The sequence below is a fragment of the Dromaius novaehollandiae genome, chromosome 2 (genome assembly GCF_036370855.1).
Source record: "Dromaius novaehollandiae isolate bDroNov1 chromosome 2, bDroNov1.hap1, whole genome shotgun sequence".
Taxonomy (NCBI): domain Eukaryota; kingdom Metazoa; phylum Chordata; class Aves; order Casuariiformes; family Dromaiidae; genus Dromaius; species Dromaius novaehollandiae.
Window position 1 is genome coordinate 94555504 of NC_088099.1, and position 21656 is coordinate 94577159.

General features: G+C 37.4%; 1 protein-coding gene across 6 annotated transcripts in view; it reads right to left on the minus strand.

The window, feature by feature from the left end:
- CARMIL1 (capping protein regulator and myosin 1 linker 1) overlaps positions 1–21656 on the minus strand; it is a 198264-nt gene that overhangs the window by 65291 nt on the left and 111317 nt on the right. For all 6 annotated transcript variants that reach the window (XM_064506937.1, XM_064506940.1, XM_026115610.2 and 3 more), the window contains 9 exons: positions 21427–21513; positions 17510–17613; positions 15442–15519; positions 15250–15326; positions 14445–14549; positions 9685–9754; positions 4982–5063; positions 3455–3554; positions 3311–3365 (listed from right to left, as the gene is read on the minus strand). In XM_064506937.1, coding sequence (XP_064363007.1) covers positions 3311–3365; positions 3455–3554; positions 4982–5063; positions 9685–9754; positions 14445–14549; positions 15250–15326; positions 15442–15519; positions 17510–17613; positions 21427–21513 — 758 coding nt within the window. The remainder of the gene's footprint in view (positions 1–3310; positions 3366–3454; positions 3555–4981; positions 5064–9684; positions 9755–14444; positions 14550–15249; positions 15327–15441; positions 15520–17509; positions 17614–21426; positions 21514–21656) is intronic.

The window sequence follows — 21656 nt, forward strand, 5'->3', positions numbered from 1 at the left end:
CTGTTTCTTATTTATCGCTTTAGAAAGGGGCATTCTGCTAACTTAGTTGGAAGCGCTCGCTCCCACATTTATCAGTCAAGTTTTCTAAACCTCAGATATCCTCCTGTAACAGGAAAGAATTTGTGACCTTGTTCCAACACTCTGACAAAACAACGTATGATTTGATTTAACTGCTTTGGCATTGTGCTCTTCAAGTATTGACGCTTATACACCATTATTAGCACATTTCAACACCTGCTATATTGGCAGTGCCTTGGAAGTGGATGAACTGCTAATTAATTTTCTGGTATAGCTACCCTTACCCCTTACTGAAAGGGCAAGGAAGAAAAACCTCTGGATTGATCTGGTGCTTTGAATGCAAACTACAATCAGAACACAACTCTACGCAATTAAATATACAGGCTGTAACATCATGAGAATGTTTGACTGGTGCACTAAAAAAAATAAAAATAAAATAAAAAAAATACACCCACCAATTCCCTATAAATAGGGGCAATATTGCATAGCCAAAAAACACATATTTCCAGTAACAACTTACAGTTCTATCTGGATATTGAGAAAACAGATGTCTACAAAACTGATTTCATTCCCCCTGCTGCAAAAAACAGATTCTTTCCTAATACACTAAAGATGTTTTAAAGCAATCTTTTCAAGTAATCTTATGAGGGAAGAGGTATCCTTAAAGTAAAGGACAGAACTAGAAACTATATTCCATTTGATTTTGTCATACTCCTGTTGCGAACACTTGAGAATTAAATCAAGTTAAATTCATTCAAATAAGAAGAAAAATGCTGTAAAAACCCTCAGAAGGCCTATTCTGCAACAAACACTGGACTAAAAACAAGAATACTCAGCACTGTACTAATCTCTGCTCTATGCAGGACTGACTATTGCTCTGAGTAACTAAACTGTGCCTGTGGTGTAACATCCACTTTTGCAAGAGGAAAAGCAGTAGCATAGCAAGCATACAGCTTCAGACACCTCCTGCTGTGCCGCTATGCCAACAAGCACACACTTTCATAGCCTGCACAGTACTGCATCTACTTAAATAGAGAGAAAAATATTGCTGCTGAGGTTACTGCTACAGTTTTTAAATTGGATAGAATTATATTTGTATTTAGCTGTGTTTCTGCAGTCATAAAACCAAGCTATTAATTGCTTAAAGCACTTCACTCATTACTCACACTAACACAGCAACAGATCTATTTAAAGCATGTGTAATACATGAGGAAGCATTTGGCAGATGACTATTCTAGATTAAAACCTCTCCTTTCAGGTTTCCCAGCAGATAATGCAGTGGTCCCCAAATTGTACCACCTGCAGGCAATACTGATCAAATGATACACTCTGGGCAATGTCAAACTCTGCTCTTTCAGCTTCTATTCTAACTTTTAATTTCCTGTGGCAATAAACACATAGCAATGGTAGAATAAGGACTACTCCATTTAGGATTCAAAGCCAAACCAAAATAACTAGAAACTTAACATCATTTTCCAAGCACTGCACTATCTCATGGTAGAGTGAGGACCATCCTAGGCAAGATTCCCTCACTGAAGAAGATTAACAAGAGAGAAGAAAATGGGGAAGAGACAGGGTAACAGCAAGAGGATCACATGCTATATCTCTAACGCATGTCATGAAGAAGAGACAGTTATTTTAAACACCTAAATAAAATAACTTTTTGGTGGAGTATCTCTTTGTAAAACTGTATGGAAACAGGATGTGACTAAAGGGTGTGTTGTGTGGGTTACCTTAGGAAAGACATGGTGACTAAGGACAGGCGCACATCTGAATGTCAGACTGTGCAACAGGCAGAAAAAATGAAACACAATGGCTGAAATCACCCACAGGCTGAAAGGAAAATAAGCACAAGAAGTTGAAGCTGAGGATATAAGGGGAGAGGTGTCAGAACAATACATCCAGCATTTATCAGCTACTTTTTGCATGACCTGGAGGGTGCAAAAACAGGAGCCAGGAAAGATGAATGGAAGGTTGTAACACCTAATATAGACACAGTAAGTGTAAGCTGGAATTAAGTTTTAGCATTGTAGATAGATAATATGGACAGGACAGTCACATAAACAGAAGAAGAAAAATCAGGGTATTTGAGAAGGTTTAGATACTGTTTGGATGTAGAGTGTGTTGAAGAGTTCTAGGATATGGCCTGAGTGAGAAGTAATGGTCATCTGCAACCAAACAAAGGGACAAAACAAGTTGAGAAAAAAAACGTACAAAGTTACATTTGCTGGTGATTAATCTGAATCTAACGCAGCATTCTCCAGAACAACTGTGAAAGATTTAGCATGAGATACAGAGCAGGATAGAGATTAAGGTCCAAAGAGAAAAAGCAGATAACATCTGATGAAATGATACCACCTTCAGTAAGATGTCAAAAGAAAAGAGACAGAAGGGAAAGAGAGCCCTGTACAATTCCCATTAAAGTCAGGGTAGAAGGCGCTGTTCACACAGCACAAGATGAAAAAGCTCTTTTGGTACAAGTAGTAAGAGAGAGCTCCACCTTCTTATCATGATCTTCCATCCAACCTGTGCAGACTTACTGCTTTCAGTACTGGTGCTAACTCAATTAGAATTAGTGTGTATTTTAAGATTCCCATCTACCCAAAACTAAGGTACCAAGTAAGGCAAGAAAGCAATTCCAACCACCCAAGACTTTCAGAGTTAGGAGAGGCTGGAAATGAAGAAAGTGGGCAAGAATCCCAGCAAGGCACTGTGAAAGGGTTTTATGAAATTGCTCCCATGATTAATGTACTAGAGGTGAAGAACACCATTGTACACAGTTCGCATATTTTGAAGGGGAGAGGAGTTCTGGAAGATCACTGCAGTAACTTCGCATTTTGTCAAGCAAAAAAAAATGCAATACCCAAGAACAGGCATAAGGAAATAGTGCATTCTAAAAAGAGTTAATTAAAAAAAAAATCTGTTATTTAAGGAACGTCACCAACCCCAGAAGACTATGGTTGTAATCTCCTACACAGACATGAGAACTTTAGAAATTTGTGTCTAGAGGGCTGTATAATTTAGACCTAAAGCAAAAAAGGTTAAACGTATCCAGCTATTTGGAATGAGTTACTTCTTCAACAAGCACAGATCCTAATACTATGCTAAGAAACTGGTATCTATATGCTACAAACAATCCAAATTACTACTTGAAAAAACGCAAGTGTTGGATGAGGCTGTGCAGAATCATGATAAAATCTTACTCAGCAAATTAACACAGGGAAGAAAAATTACCAGAAATAAGCTATGAAGATCAAATACACATGATGATAGTAGGCAGAGAGATACTCACTGAATCCTCGTCTTGAATCATCTGAACTAAATTATCAAGTACTGGAGTGAGATTTCTGAGGGAAGAAAAGTTAGGGAGACGATGAAATCAGCAGCTTCTCCTCATTCATTCTCTTGTTGTTGAAAAGAAAAAAAAAAAGCTTACTTGGATTTCATGTTGTTAAAGTTTTTGCCTAACGCCAAGTGTCTTATCGATCGGTTTTTACTAAGCCAGACTACAAGGGTTGAGAGGTCAGATTCTAGGCCTGTAAAGAATCAAATTAGATTAAGAATTAAAACACATTTTCACAAAAGACCCAGACAGGGTTCAATTATTAAAGCTACATTAATTCAAGCCACCACATCAGTGTACTAATTTAAATAGCTCTAGAAAAACTTCCATTCTTCTATTCTTAAGTCTTTATTTTCTTTTTGGCCTCTTTTTCCATAAGAATAAACACGATCCATTGTGCATCTCAGAGCTGCTGGCTCTAAAGATAAGCTATTTAAATTTCCATCCTCATCAGCCGAATCATCTCTCCTAACCTGAGAGACTGCAGGCATCTCTCAGAAAAAGAGAAGAGGAATGTAGTCCCGTATCCTTAGTTCAGTCACCCAAGAGTGGGTCCCTAGCATTGTCAGGCAAAGTTGCATGTTCCTTCAAGAATTTTGAGATCATGCTAATGGTTATTCAGCCTCAACGGAGATGTATACCAACAAGGTCTCAAAGCCTGCAGATGCAAAGAGGCTAACATAAAAGGTTATAAATTAAGTGATCTGGGGGGGGGAAAAGGGTGATTTTTATTCTGTTCTCAAATGAGAAAAATAGCATGTTGTAATATAGTACTCCTAAACTATTGGTGGATTTGAAGAGTCCACTATTTAGATTATTATGAATTATGATCCAAATCCACAGGATAATTTAGATGCCAAATATCTTTATTGATGTATAAAAATCAATCTCTTCACATAATTGATCTGAGTCAGTAGCTCCCAAAGCTTTCTACTTGCCAATGCAAACACTCTGGATTTTCGATTGTACTGGGAATCTCTTTTTGAAGTACTTTCATATTTGGCCATCAGAGGGGCAAGGGGAAGGCAAATTCTTCCATTCCACATATCCACAATTTAATTTGCAAGAAGGGGGACTGGCTGGCATTGCCAGCTAGCAAGCACAGAGCTCCCAAAGCAGCAATAGTGCAAGAACTTTCCACTAATTCAAACAAGCTTTCCTGTTTGAACCTTGAAACCTTAAGCTGGTTGACTGCTTGCTCCAAACTTCCCTTTCTTGCTTCTTCAGTGTCATGACCACAGCTCTGCTCCATACCTGGTCTTTCCTCTCCCTTCCTTTTTTCATCACATTTTCATTTCTCATTAAGCTTCTCATCCTCTCTTATTTAAACCAATTTGCACAAAACCCTGTAGATCTAGCAAGATGCTTGCTGCCATTTATTCTGCTGTGTTATGCCTATCTCCAACAAAATAAACTTCTGAGGCTAGAGTTAATAGATTAACATCTTTTATGCTCTTTATAGTTATGACAGTTCTCAGACTGAGACGTTCCCATAATTAATACAGTCAACAATCATAAAGCAAGAGCAGCTACCCTTGATTACGTTGTGAGACGAAAGAAAAAGCATTTTTCTCAGATTCTGGACTTGCATGACCCTCCATTCCTGTTCTGTGTACTTACCATTGTCTGAAATATCTAGGCTGGTGATATTGTGTATTTCTGCTATGCATCCTTCCAAGACTTGTGCACCTCCCGATCTCAACTAGAGATAAAACATCAACCATTTTTGCAAACTAGTTAGGGTTTTGAGATCACACAGAAAACAGTGGTAGGAGCTTTGAAGAAACAGAAGATACTAACAGTGGCAAAAACAACAGCAACAGAAGAAGTTACAGACATCAAAATGACAGCCTATACACACATTCCTACTATTCTCATTCCCATCCTTCACTCTCACTACATATGAGAAAATATATATGAGAAAAAAGATTCTCCTTACTTTCTTTTAAAACTACTACTCAGCAGTTAAATCAGGGAAAGATTTAAATGGTGTAGACAATAAGAATCCCTTAGCACTTCTGCTGGGCAGTGACTGCAGGACTTTGGTGCAGGTTCCATAGGTAAAAGGGCCAGGATATTTTCAGTTCCAGCAAGAGAAAGGTTTGTCACAGTATAAGAACATGCAACACTGTCATCCTTGAATTCCACTACAGTCAAGTCAGAGCAAGCATTCTCTTTCAGCTCTTAGCACCATGAGAGGGTGCCCAGTTCAAAGACGAGAAGCCAAATCAAAGTCAATGGAATTACATTTCCTCATCACTAAAAATAAAATTAAAATAACCCAATTGTAAAATGGCTATAAAACACTATAAATGAGAGAATCAGTAATTTACCTTGTTCTTTATTTAAAAATAGGAACAAAAGAGAAACAACAGCAACAACTGAAAGGCCTACCTGGAAAGTATAGATTATGACATTATTAATCTAAAATACTAAATGAAATTTCAGGATTTAGTGAATAAGCAATGAAATGGCCTAAGGGAAAGTACCAACATTAAGAATCAAAATTATGAAAACTTACATGCTTAGTCACTAATGCTACTGAATTAAAGAATGCAACATACTTTCCAAAGGAGCAAAGTATCTTCATAGTTCTTACAGCTACTGCAAGCCATCTAAAATGCATTTCACTTTATGATCATCACCCAAAAAAAGACTTAAGTAAAAGGGGAAAAAAGTTCTACAAAAATTCTATTTTTGCAAAACATTTTCCATTTTCACTCTGGTTGCTTCAAAAAAGGAAAGGTTTTCAAATGTAAAATAGCCATTTCAACTCCTGTGCATAAAAAATGAGTAATGTTTTACTTAGTTTACTTACACGGCCAAATGTCCTGAATCAAGCTGCCAGTATTTCTGTGAATAGTCTTTTACCCATGTCATAATAAGGAATCAGAAATGCCCGATAGCAGTATTTTTCAATAAAGACTTGATTTAGCACTTTTTGGAAAGTTTGGGATTTGTAATTGCTTAATGAACAGTTCAATGTGTTGGCCTAAGCATTTTAAGAACAGTGGTGGTCAAAGACAGCATCTACATTGTAAGTCACATCTAGAAATATAAAGGTACAGAGTGTAAGATGCCCTTCCTCTTTTGCATGGAACAGAACCTACATATCCTTCATCTTATCCTCTACAGTAGTGGTCAAATTAGTAACCTGTATTTTGGCCAAAACTGTTCCAATTTTAAGTTAACTTTATTTTTATAAGAGCATTTGTAACACTTGCCATATGAATGCCAAAATCATTCAGTTCTGCTCTGTGATTCTCTGGCAGACTTGGCTGCTACAAGGCAACCATTTTACACAGCCTTCCACATTGATTAGCGCAGAATCAATGGAACAGACAGATTATATGTGGTCTTGTCAAAGTTAAAAAATAAAAAGATGATTTACACACAGACTATTTCAATCGGATGTTACAATTTAGTTTTCACTGTAGCCAAATTTTCAATTTGTCCTAAAACAATATAATTAGTTGTAGCAGAAGATTTAGTTTAATGAAAATAAATTTTAATCATTTTTCTATTAAAATACCAGCATTAAAAGTCAGTTTCTGTGATAAGAAAATTCATTTTTAGAGAAAAAGGTCAGCAAAGATAAAGGACTACATTATCTATTGTTTATTAGTATAGGTTCCATACACTAAAATTATACTCACAATACATTTCTAAATGTTTATGCTATATATACGTTAAGTGTTGAAGTGAACTGTTTTTTCAAGAGCAGCTTTCAACTTTGTACCCATTATTCTATATTCAAAATCTTAAATACAGACACATGTGCACGTGTGCAAATGTTGAAATTATGAAATCGGAGGAACATAAATTTTGATCCTAGAACTTGGGCCATTATCACAGCTGTACTAAAATCTTGTGTATATATAAAAGCAGAGATTAACTGGAGGGCTATTTATCAACATGGACCATAATACTGAAAACAGAACTCTGCAACATCTCCTATATGACATGTTCATGAGATTACAAATACCAGTTCTTCTTTAGAAAATGAAGAACAAGCCCTTCAACAATTAAAAAAGCCACGTATGTTCAAAGCTATGATTTATCAATATGGGAAGTGGAAACAAAGCTGCTTATTGATTTAACAATTAAGGTAAAGCATGGAGGGTACTTACACAGTGACCAAGCTAAGGGAAGCAGAAGGGAAAAGAATGAAATATATCAGTGCTGAGCAGGTAGAAATAAAAATGTAATTTTCATAGTTTAAAAAAAAAAAGAAAAAGAAAAGAGCAAGCAATATAAAATGATTAAGCTTGGAGTTAGTACACCACAAAATTATGGGAGCAAATTAAAAGCGGTGGGAGGAGGAAGGAACAGAGAGATTTATCTTTCCATAGTGGGGTACAGCTTGCCTGACGTAGGGAAAAGGGCAAAGCTGAAGCGTCAGCTTTATAGCCTTGTAAGAGCGTGTGCTTGCAGGAGCTGGAAATAGTGCAGGTCGCCGGCTCCGAGCCTTCCGCAGTTCTGTTTCTGAGGGAAGACCACCATGCCCACGACGCAGGTGCTGGGCCCACTGATCATACTTCCAACTCCTGGCACGTTAATTCCCCCATTGCATAATTTCTTCTTTCCAAAGCACATGAGAATGGATAAAGCTCAGTGATGTGAAAAAAATGTTAAGGGAAGGATCTAAGGAAGTGCTGTCAGTTTTGAGGGACCAGCTACAGATTGCATCTCCTGCATATGTTCCACGTTCACAGTTTGCTTTGGAAGAGGCAGCCTACACCTAGGAATTGCTGAAGTGACCACATCATGGAGGGGAACATAACACTGAGTTGGGTGTAATTCCTCCCTTTCTGTCATGAGACTCTACCACAACCACTTTTGCCTTGATGTCCAATATTGCTGATCCCTCCTTGGAGGGCTCCTCCATAACCCATCTGAGGAGTTACTTAATAAATTGCATTCAGTACCAGGCCTTGAAGATAGTTTTCACTCCTGTCAGCCTTGGATGATTTACATGCTAAGTTATATTCTCATTATTGAAGTTTGCATTTTATTGATCTATTTTTTTAAGGCTAAGAATACAGGAATCCATTTTTGTTACTTCAATTACTCCTCCCTTTTCCTTCCGCCCTCTGAAAGAAAAATTATCATCCCACTGATCTATCTGCTCAGAAGTCAGAAGCATGTGTGCTTGACTTGAAAGCTTTTTTTATTTGGAATTTACATGTAGTGCTCTTCAAAGGAGACCATTTTTTAAAAGTATAAAATATCAAAACAAACTGTGAAATACATTCATGATGATTTGGTTTTTCTCTGTAAAGAAATCTAAGCACATTCCAAAAGCAATCAACCACAGACCTAAGGCAAGGATTACTGCACCTCAACTGTTCATCAAGTTGTGTGTTTTCTATTTAAAGGGAAACCATTGCATTTCAAAGGCACTGCAGGAATAGCTAATACCCAGGCAATGGACATAGAAAGGTCTGCCTAACAGATAAGAAGCTTCCTTTGCAGTTTAAAAAGGAAAGGGTGCCACTCAGCTCGGTCCAGAGCTAAAGCTCCTTCCTGTTCTTGTTGGCCAAAGTCCTCACAGTTCCCTAAGTGGGTTTGCCTCACTAGCTCCCCAGGATCACAGCTGATCTTTTATCATAATCTATAGCCACACAGATAGCAGTCTTATGGGAGCAGAGACAGTCCTGAGAAACAAAGTGCATAGCAAAGCACAGAGAAACAAGAGGGAACAAAGTAAAGCAATCAAGCTTCCACATCTTTTTTGTATTTATTGTAGTGACTTATAAAGTCATTTGCATAGTGCCTCTTAAGTTAACAGCATGTTTCCATCATCTCTTACCAGAATTTCCTTTTAAACTGAACTCCTTAACTGATTGGGAAAGCAGAATTTCTCCCAAGATTTAAAAGTGAACCTGCAGAAGAGAATACATGTCTCCAGAGACATTTGGGAGGAAGAAGTTCAAACTGCAGAATCATCTTCAGGGCATGCAGCTTCCCGTGACCTGTTCAGTTTTGGCACCATGGAAAACCCTGCTGCAAGGTCCTGTACAACCGCAGCGCCACAGAGCAGATGCTGTCACACAGCAAACAGCACATTGGCTCTAGCTAAAATTGCTATTGCAAGGAGTATTTGGTCTCTGAGATATGCTGCAGGTGCTCTGAGCTTCATGCTTATTATTTATGACATGGCAACACACAGCAGCTCATTTTTACCACAAATGCTTCTCTGATTTCTACCTTTCCCACAACTTTTGATTACAGAGGGAGAACATCTAGCCCAGTGGATTTCAGGAGAACTCCAGTTCCAAGTCAATGCATCTTTTCAACACATCCTGATAAATAATCCTTACCTCACAGCTACTGAGATCTAAAGACACCTCCTTCAGATTGTGATTGCAAGCCAGGCCTAATAAAAGCGCTCTGAAAAAGATCAATATTAGAACCATTTTTTTTTTTAAAGCAGCTTTACATCATCATCATCATCTAAACAATCACAGGTTAATACGCCTATAATAGAGGAGCCATTTCAAAACAAAACCACGTCAACTGAGCTGTTATTTCTTGAACAACAATGGCAGTGCAAACACGCTGTGCCACACTACAAACTCTCCAGCAGCTTCAAAGACTGCAGGGATGCAATGCAAATAAACAAATACTAAAACTAACTGCACATCAACAGTTAAGTATGTTCATCAGAGATTAATTTTCTTCAACATTTGCTTTAAAAGAGCATCAAATGATTACAAGAGGAGTGTTCTATTGTACAGCCATACTAACTCTGCTTTTTTTCCCCAAAATTCAGGAAAAAATGGGTCTTTTAATAAATGCAAGATGCACTGCAGCCAGCCATGTCAGCAGAGCACAATGCCTGTAACACTCAAACACTTGTTCACATTGAAGAATCACATCATTCTCCATTTTTGTAACCTAATATTTACAGGTTTCATTTCAAAATGGTATTACAAAGCAATGGTACCCTTTGCCTTTAGATAGCATGGCCAAGGGGTGCCTCATGACTGATTATGACTTTCACAAATCCACCTTTAAAGACAGTTGTCCTACAGAAGTTTGGTTCCATATATAAGAGTTATTATTAATAATTACGTTTGTATTAATACTGTCAAATCAGGAGGCCCACCAGTGTATGCCTTAAAGAATGAGCAAACACAATGTATACATCCTAGTATCTTTAGCATATAGGCTGCTTCAGATTAGTTACTGAACAGAGAAACAGAAGGACTTCCTTCCCAAATTTCATTTCAGCCAATGTTAAGCTAACAGAATCCAAACTACTGATAAACGGAGATAAAAATCCATCCATTTTGCTGAGCCATTTGCCTAAACACTTGCTATGCAAGCGGTGCATAAAAGCCATATTTAGAATGTGTGCAGCAGAAAGTTTTTCGTTTAAATTCATATCTGCCCTGTAAATATATTTAATATTTGCGCTCAGTTACTTCCCTAGCCTATTAAAATAGGCATTTTGGAAAAAATGTGAAAGCTCAGCAACAGTTTTTATAAATTTTTAGTTCATCCCTGTCTAAACTGCCTTTCCAAACATGCATTCATACAAAGTTAGCCTGACAGACGATAAACTTTGCAAATAACTTCCTAAATAATTTGAGGCCACATAAAAATTACAGCGCAACCATGAAAAAGGCATTTTAAACAAAAGAGACAGCGTGCTGCTACAAATGTACTCTCTTCACAGAAAAGTCTTTTTCCTAACATCATTTACCATAAACTTATCCTGAGAAAAATCTCTCAATTTCTCAACTTTCTCATCACCAACAATCAAAGGCACTGCAGGCAGAAATATTATACTATACAAAACCACTATGTTTAACTCGCACACCTGGTGATACCTGGAAAAGTCTGGTCAATTGAGGTACACAGAATGCAATGATTGGCCTTGTAATTCAGATTTGGATGAGAAGCACATCAGAAATTTTTCTTGTTACAGCACTGACAGATCAAAATGCAATTTTCGGCAGTGTGTAAACTAACAAGAACTCCAACATACATTTAAATAAGGAAAAGAATGTGTATAATCTGCTTCACTTAGTTAAAAAAAAGCTATAGTAACACATTAGCTACATTAACTAAGTATAATAACTAAAAGCAGCCTCTACTGCCCATTAAAAGACATCCTCATCAATATGGCTTTATTAGCAAACCTCTTCCCCCAAAGGTCTGGCTTATATTAACAGTTCCATCACTGTACAAGCAAGTGCAGCTTCCATCTCCCTCCCTGACTAACCGACATCTTTAAAAATCACAGAATCAGTAGATGTGATTTAATTCCCCAAAACTGCAGTTCTACAGCAAGTTGATAAAAAAGAAATTAAATTAAAAAATTAATCAAAGCTATGATGCAACAGAGTGGTTAAAAGGGGAATTTGGGAGTCAGGATGGCAGGTATCTGCACTGAGTCTTTTTGGCAGCAACCTTGATCCTGAACCGTTCCTTTAGCTCTGTGACTGCTAGTTCAGGATACAGAACAGGAACTTCTCCTCGTATCAGGGCTGTTCCAGGGCCCAAGCTGTCAAAAGGTTTTTGATACATGCTGACCAAAGATGCTAGAGAAATACTAATATTGTATATTATATTATTTTTCCTGTTATTTCTGGAAGTCATCCCTCATCTGCTATTTGTCATTGCCAAGATCCCAGCAAGCCTGTCTGAAAAGAGGCGTTTCCATCTTCAGTGATTTCTAGGGTCTTGATTGTTCTGTAGAAGCTCTGTAAATTCATATAGTTAAGACCAAAAGGCTAAGCAACTGACCCAGGAACTACCATGCCCTCAGTGGTATTAACATCAAAACGACTTCCACAGGATACTTTTGAAGTGTATTAGTCAACCCAGACAGGGTTGCTTTGAGAAGGAAAACAAAGTGCACTGAAGATCATGGTTCTCTGGTGTTGTTAAAGAGACTTGGCTTAGCCAAGAAAAAGCTCAGGTCCGAGAAAAAGCACAACAATGAAACTGCCAAATGATGTTAGCAGTTCCTTGCTACCCCCTAGGCAGTGATGAGCATTGCCATCAAAACAAAATAAATGAAGCCAATGTCATAATTCAAGCCAACTTATTGTGGAACGACTGTCCCGAGACTGTCTGTGTGCAGGTGGACGTTGGAGCAGTGCCCCTCTCTGAAGCTCTCCGTGCTGGTGAAGCCTATAGCTCCTCTCAGCTCACCCTAAGCTACTCAACTCTTTAGTTCTACCAATAGCACTCAGGTGAATAACTCCATCTAAACAAATTCAGTCAAACTGAGCCAGATTAGCTTAAATATGATCCACAGTAGGTGGATAGGTTTTTCTAATTCAGATCACTTTGGCTGAAAAGGACTGGAAAGATCTCATGTTAGCTACGCAGCTGGGAGATCAAGGAGCCACAAGTATTCAGGACACATTCATATGGTAACATCTTCCATGAGCTCTTCCATGAGTAACATCTTCCATTTGTAGAGCACATACTGGCCAAAACTCCTCATATCACAGGAAACACTCATCATGCCAAGGGGAAAGCTAAATATGAATCTTAGTGTTTGGGGCCTCTGATCTTTCCTAATCTGTACAGATATTAAATGTCTCATGGCATTCTTTTCCTCTGCACTGCTGACTGTCCTGTATTTTAGTCACATATAATTTCTGCTCTTCTTGCTTCACTACACATAATTCCCTGCTGCCTTCCACCACAGAATCAATATCCCTAAAATAAACAGGATCAACCAATAAATTTTCAATAATCACTGCATCAATACCATATCTTCCTAACCTTAGCAAAGTCTTGAGACGGCAAGCAAGAGTATCGTAGTGAACAGAGTGAAAGATCAGAACTAAAGCAATAGGCTCATGCAGCTGAATACTGAGTTCAATTCATTGCATCTTATTCAAGCACTGTATTGTACACTGCCCTCTCCAGTGACAAACTGCATTAAGCAAAAATCCCCCCAAATAATGTACAATGTTTTTTCATGTGTGGCCCTTGTAACTTTTCCCCCCCTTAGCTTCTCTCAGATTCCAAACAAAGTTTTCCATCCAGTGCTCAGTAACTGCCCTTCACCTCCCACATCTCTGGTTTTGCCATCAACTCCCACTCACTAGCTACTCTCTTACCGAGTTACTGGCCACTTCCCACGCCCGTTTCCCCTCAGGAGGCAGGCTCCTAACTACACAAGTATACCCAGAGGCTGTGCGCAGATTAGCATTTTGGAAATATGTTACTGGAAACAGTTACTGACATGTCCAGATGTCGACTATGGACGGGGTTATTTATGTTTTAATGCATAACGACTACCAAGTTGAAGCTTTTAAAAGAGCTTTTTCTTTAATTTGGCTCAATAAACACAAGGCTTTTGCCAGAATCACAGGATGGCCTATCTAGACTAGGCTTACCTATCTAGATCTATTTTGACTTTAAACCACTCCTTTAAATTCCAGTTATTGAAAGTTCAACATGGTTCAGAACTGCATACATCACAGGAAGGGTGACACAGGGCTACACAATTTCCCTGCACTAGCTATAAGCGGAATTTCTCTCCAATTTCTCTCCATGGGCAAGGGAACATACAATCCACATATCCAGAACCCCTCATTCACAGCATGGGTGACATAAGGAGAAGAGAAGCATCACACTTCATTTTCCTAGAAGTTGCTGTTATCATCTCTCCCCCTGAAACGAGAGCATACTTCCACACAATACCTCCCAAGCACTGCAACAGGTTCAGTTTCATAACAGCTCTTACAATACTTCAACCTCAAAGGAAAGGCACTCACACAAGTATATAATCCCATTTTACTGTGAAGCAAACAGTTTTGTTTGCAAACCACAAAGCTCGAAACATATCACAAAAAGAAGCTGATGGAAGCTAAACAGCTGCAACATTCACACACAACGAAATATGATTAATAGTCTCAACTGTGAGATGGAAACAACATTTCTTGAATGCGTGAACATTATGAAACTCCCTCTTGCAATGTAAACAACATAAAAATGGAGAAAAACGCAAGTAAAATCCTTTCCCCTTTGTTTTAAATATGAGGCACTTGCATAGTAACAACATAAACCAGGTCTTAGGTAACAGGACAAAATGAAATGAAATTCTTACTTTAGAGGCTCAGGAGGCAGTTTAGTTCCTGAAAGATTTATCTGCATCAAAGCAAGTGAACTGCTGAAAAACTGCTTGAAGGAGGGAGGGACTTCTTTTCCTTTTCTGTAAGTAAATAAATTCATTAAGCAGCAGCATCTGGATACTCCTTATTCCAACAAATAGTGAATGCAAGCTGTCAGGATGGTAATGATCTTTTACTAGTGTTTAATCTGTTGCACCTTGAACCACTCTATAATCAATGGCTCTCAATTAGCTCAGAAACATGATGTCATCAAAACAGTGATTCAACAACAATCCTCAGCATTACACTGCTGCTCACAAGATACTACCACCTAACTTGGTGAACTACACAGAATGATCATTTAGGTCTGATTAATAGTGAGAACACTCATTTTGAGCAAAAGATCAAATATGACATTAGGAAAACACCAAAATCACCTTTTCACCACTAGAAATAATTACTTAACCCTGAAGTAGCTTACCCTCAACTAGGTATCACCTCTGGATATGGGCCCAAGCATACAGATTTGAAGAAAAGGGAAGCTAATGTTGATATTTCCTATGATATAAGTATTCTACAAAGCCAAAGTTCAGTCTCAAAGACTTTCAGAAGGACTTCCCTCCCAGAAAAGGAAGAAAAAAAAAAAAAAAACAAACAAGCAAAAAACCCACCATATTTGCAACCATCATCAAATCATGAAAAACCTGTACTTTAAAAGTCAAATTTAAAGACAGACTTCAAAGCCTGCTATCATGCCTCAGAGACAAAAGATGTATTCATATAAAGTCATTTTAACTATACCTGTGAGAAAAAAGTGTCCTAGAAAGGCTAAGAACAGCTAGATGCTGAAGACATCCACGAAGAAGGGCCCCACACACCTGGTGAAAAAAGGGAAGACTGACTTGACTTTACATTAACTCAAAAAAAGTACCTGAGGGTGAAGGGTGAGGAAGGTTTATTTGGTATTTGAATCCACACAAAAATATACTTTACCATATCTAGCGCACACTCCGTGTTGGATAAATCCAGATGAACAAGTGCATTTGGCTGGGCCAAAAAATTGTACAGGTTCTTTAATTAAGGGGGAAAAATATGCATGTTAATTTTGATATTGATGAAACAAACTACTAGATATCTACTTCTGAAATATATTTTAGGCTTTTATTATAAAATTGCACTATAACGGCGGTGTCCGAAATGTCTTTTCACCTAATTTATACAACCCGTTTTACTTTTGAAGGCTACCATTTGTTAAAAAGACAAGAAAAGAATGGTGCCCAGACTACAAACAAGCAGTACTTTGATGCACAAGTCTTGAGTTATCTTGCAATCCATTTTGTCCAGAAATAATAATTAATTTAGTTAGAAATAACTTAGAATGTCACTCAGATTGCTGTTACATTTCACAAAGGCTAATCGGTTTGAAAGTTTAAAGCCAGTCCCTTTAGGCATACCAGGGAAGCAACTAATTTGCATCTCAAGCCTATGATTATTTTTTACTGTCGACAGTGCATTAAGGGTTTAGAAGAGAATACAGAACTGGTAACAAGATTTTAATTATTAATGTCTTTAGTAATACATAGAGTATATCATCTGCATGTTAGTTTATGTAAAAGTTCTTGCTACATGCTGTTTTATTTTGGACTTTTAGTCACCCAGAACAATACAAAAAGATAAAAGTATGACCTAATTCACAGAAATGTGGAAAACTCAACTCCACATGAAATCCAGCCAAAGAGAGCATGTCACACACTTCTAAAATAGAATCATCTTTCTTAAAATTAGGTCATTTAGCCCATATACCTACAGTGAAAGAAAGTTCCCTACTTAAAAATCCCTATGCTCTGCTAGGGTTAAAATTAAATGCCATATAATACGATTTCTTGGCTCCTATTGGAAAATTGTTCCACAGATTAGAGATCTCAGTATTAAAAATATTCTTCTTTGAACCATATATCTCTCTTTGACAGGCTAAGAAAAGCTTGACTTTTCATGCTTATGTCCCTTAAAATATTGTAGGCAGACATCAGATTTCTTTAACTATTTCCTGTCAATGATGCACATTTTCTCTTAGATGTTTATCCATTATGATATTCTCTTTTTGAGAATGATTCACTCTGTATCTTTATTTCTATTTAACTATTTATATCTGCTACTTCTGTAAATCCTCTTGTCCCACTGAAACTTTCATCTCTCACATCTGAAAAGACTAGTTCTTTGGATGCACTGATGAATCTGAAATTAGTAAGATCTGTGAAAAAGGTCACACAAAGTTATAGGCAGATAAAGTCCTACTGCACTTTCAGTGCTCAGATTGGATGGCTCCCGTGCTGCTTATTTTAGATGCTTAAGACTTAAAAGAATTAGAAACCTAACACTTACATGCACAGAACTGTTGACATAAGAGAGAAATACAGATGTGATGGTCAAAATCTGAATACATACAAATTGAGAATTCAGTGGTTTGTGTTGTACAGAAAACAGAGTTGCACCACAATGGCACTTGATATAGTAACATAAAAAGAGCTGCCCAATGGATTTTCAGTAAGAATTAAATTCTTCAAAGAATCATGAGTTTCATCTGCCATGTGCTAAAGAGATATGCAGTTTTATTCATATAGACAAAAAAATACTTAAAACAAAAATGAATTACATCTTTCCAAGTCAGAAGAAAACAACTGTTTCCAACCTTCCAATGAAAACTTTGCAGTACCTTTTCCACTAAAAAGAAGATGAGTTTTTTAAATTTTGTTTTGACTACTTTCAAATAGCATTCAGAGTGTATGGTAAGCCTACTGAAACAAGTGATATACTTGCAGCTTCCCCATTAATCAGTAAAAGCCAGGGACTAAAAGCATGAACTAATACCACGTGGATTTGTTTAGCTGCATGGGTAACTCAGACATCTGAGTGCATACTGAAGACTAGAGATCAAAATGTTTTCTTCTATCATTACCAGAACTGCACTGAAATAAAGGCAACCCCCCCACAATGCCTTTGCCCTTCTTTAAACAATAAATTAAAACATTCATTCATTCATAAATCAGAATAATGTGCTTACTGAGAGATCATCACCACGGAGAGCATTCCCTGAGAGATCAAGATAGATGAGCGTGTTAGCTATCAGCGAGTTGGCACTCAGTGATTGGGAAAGGCTATTCACCCCTGCAACAAAAGGTCAATACTCAACTTAGCTGACTCTAGACAAAACCAGCACAGCCCCTGTAAGTACACAATGTCAGTGAACATACTGTCATACATAAATGTTTAATGACCTCCTGTTACCATCACTGTATTGCAATAGAGGAAGATAGATCACCAGTGAGCCGCAAGACACTTTTTTGTCACAGAAGACCCAGTTTTGCCTGGGTCAAGCTCCATCAGCTTCTCTGCAGAGCAAGTGCACGCTGCCTCTGATAAAATGGGCCTCTGTGCCCTACAGGACCCAGATCCAGGGAAGAAATCTTTTTGCCAAGTCTGCAATAGCTTTAATAGCGCGATTACATTTTGGAATAGATTTTAAAACATAGCTTACTTCATAATGTTAAGACAATATTCTTCTTGCACACAGTATTGAGAAAAAAGTATCTGTGGAAATAGATAAAAGTATCTGCAGAAGACCAAGTACATTAACAATTATAATTGGCCAGGGCTTCAAAAGCAATTGACAAAACCTAGAAGTTAAAAAATATTTCAATTATGTATTTGCCTGTAATTCCAGAAAAAGTTAATTAAAATATCAAGAGATGCATAAACACTCTCAATTCCTGTTAAGAATGAATACATATTTTTCACATTAAAATTAAAAAGCACACACTGGGAACAAACTAGTCAGAACTTTCCTTTCCAAAGGAGTTCTTTAGCTTTTTCAAACACATATTAGGATGTGGCTATTTCCAGCAAATACAACCTTCCTCTGAGAGTCTTGCAGCCTATTACTGAGTTTCTAATTTATTGCAGATGGCTATTGCTGCCTTTCAAGCACTACATGCATGTATTTCTTATGTACATAAACATCAATGTCTCCTTTAAAAGAAAATCGCTGCGTCTGCTAAGTGCCTGGCCAAAGCTATGAAGCAGGCAAGTGTCTTGATCTACTACATGATATAAGGTAACTTCCCAAAGGCACTGGTCAGTGCAAGTGGGCTGGTATTCAATGGACGGAACATGGCCATTCTTCAGTTAAAAATTCTTATAAAACAGGTTTACCAGTGAGTATGTGAGGAAGCAGGCGGCAAGCCACAGGACAGCAAAATACCCCAGTTCAGTGCTTTAGTTTTCCAAGCTTCCAAATATTAAGAAAGTCTCCCACATTAATAGTGTGACTGTTGGCTTCAAGAGGCTTTTGATGCTGAGCCTTCTCTGAAAAGAGTCGGAGCACAATGACATTTTTGTCAAGACTCAAAACTACTGAATGCCTACCTTATCTACACAGGCACATAGTAAATTAAACCTTCTTGACCCTTTAAAAGATCTATTTAATGATGAGAGGTTATAGCTCTGGGTCCACTTTATTGGGTCTTCTCATGAACAGTATTTTTAAGCAACTACAAGTAGAAGTTAATGTCAACAGTCAATGTCACTGTCAACAATCCTGCAAATAATCTTGAGAACCAATTCAGAGAACTCGGAAAGAGTGCGTAAGCTAGCTTTGGGAAGGAAAGCTATAAAACAATCCACAAGGCTTCTGCTCATTTCATGTTCAGAAAAGGCCAATTGCTCAAAATCAGCCACATCACTGAAAGTATAATTCAAATGATGCCAGTAAGGTGTGTTTTTTTTTTTTTACTTGACTCAGCAGCCTTCTGACTCATGATCAGAAAAGCACGGCCTATTTTTGAATGGGTATACTAGAATACATTTAACTAGAATCTTCAAATCCATAAACTTGTGTTTGAACTTCACCTACCTCATACTGTACTTTAACAGTAATTTTGTTTTTGTTTGCAGACAATCTATCATACTCTTTTACTGCTCTCAGGGGGCTCAGACAGTTAATAGCTTGTAGGAAATCTGGGATGCAATATTTGAAGAAGGATCAGCTGGGGAAGTTACCGCCTGAACTTCAGTGCTCAATCTTAGAAACTTATCTCAAATAGAAAGTACCTTTTAAGTAAGGTAGAAAACCAATGAGAGATTGTGGAAAATTTCTGAAAGTGAAAAGCTTAAAAAATAAAAAAAAAAGGGGGGGGGGGGAGTAGAGTTCACCTCTCTTGCCAAAGCAAAGCTGGAAAAATCCACGTGTCTTCGGAATCTACTGAATTCAAGATCAGTAAAGAACTTCCCTAAACAAATGACACAGTCTCTTTAAGACACCTGCCCTCCCCAAAGAAAACACCCTCAATCTCACAAGTTCTAAAATAACCTTGCAAGTTACAAACCAATTCAGCACTGTCTTCTTAAGTTAAAGAAAAACTGGCTAAGGAGGAGAGCTTTGCACACAACCAAAGTGGCAAAGCTGAGATTCTTCAGGTTCAGAAGGTTACAAAAAAACCAACTTTAAGGTGTTGTGTATACAGTCACAGGCCTTCACTAACAGTACACCATATCAGGCTTTTTTTTCTTTTTTTTTTTTTTTGAAGGGAATTTTGAGGGGCTGCCATGGGACATATTCAGGGTAGCATGTTGTTCTCTGGATTGTAGCTACTGTAATGCAGTCTGCACTAGGATTCTCATGAGGTCACTATTAGTCATGCTGGAATATTTTTTCAGCTTTTAAGATTACCTTTAAAAGAGAAGTTAAAAAACCTTCAAAGTTCTGTTCATAATTTCAGAATTCATGTCTGCTGACTTGATTTTCTTGAAGGACCTCACCAAGCTAGCATTTAGTCCTTAGAGACTCAACACTCCAGAGCCCTTGCAGGAATCATTCAGACTACATGAAGAACAGCACAGGGTGAATGAACATGCTAGAGTAGAAGGAATTTCTGTCTAATTCTTGATCATCTATTCTCAAGAATAAACATATGGTTAGTCAATATTCTTAATCAATTGCTTGTCACCAAAAATAGAATTAGCAGTAGGAAAAAAAACAGTTTAAGGAAGGCTTTTTAATGAAAATGTTGAGTGAATAAATTCAGGTTAGTGTTTACTATCAGTTAAATACAATAAGAGCTATGGAACACTTTAAAAACCCAAAAACAATGAAAAAACCCCAAACAAAGACAACACCCCACACCCATCCCAAATACCTCCAGGTCAACAACTGAAGTTTAGAAAAAAACAGACTCTTCATGTCACAGAGCAATAATTAAAAGGATCATAGAGCACAGCTTATACCTATTATGATCTAATATTTTTCATAGACTGTAATTCAGTCATCTCTTCCAAGTCATCATCTGTGAAAAGCTGTGATAACATTTATGTTCCATTCAAGAGAACCTTGGTTTGTGCATTGTATGTAAGAGTTCACTGGGTCTATTATTTGTAAAATAACAATTCAGAAAAGCCTGAAATCATCTTGTGTTTCAGTGTTGTTATAATTAAAAAATACATGTATCTATCAAGTCAGAAATTTGTAAATTATAAAATAAGCCAGTCTCTACTCAGAGCAAATCACTCTTAACAGTCATTCTCACAATACTTTATTTTGTGAAATAATAACCTTGTGCAAAACATTTGAGTAGCTTTCCAAATATCCTTTGGAAAATTTGGCACATACTTGTGCTTCAGATATCTTTTTCAAGCATAAATGAAATATATTCTTTATGCCAGTTCTAAATTAAACCTATTTCTTTATAATACAGGTTCCAGTCCAAGTCCTATACAAGTAAGAGTTTTTCAAAGGACTTAAACAGATGCAGAATCCAGCCCACAGTTCAGCAACCTCGTATGGTAGGAAAGGGCCTGTACTGTGTTTGAAATACACATGTAAATCAATTACAGAATGAATTATTTTATAAACATGTAATAAAAGTTATTAAGATGAAAGCTTAAAACATTTTATAACAAAAAAATGGGCATATTTATAAAACATACCTTTAGGTGACAAGGAGGTTTTAGATAAGTTTAAATGTTTCAGTCCCTTTGGAAGCTTGGCGAATTGAACGCTTAAAGACGATACACCTGTTTGGGGAGCAAGAGAAAGTAATGTTCTCAGTTTGCCCGTGTGATCTCAGATTTTCCCAGCCATCCTGAGAGCAGCCAGCGATCACACTGGTGTCAAATGCACAGTAGAACAAACACTCTTACAGGAGGACTGTGCTCAC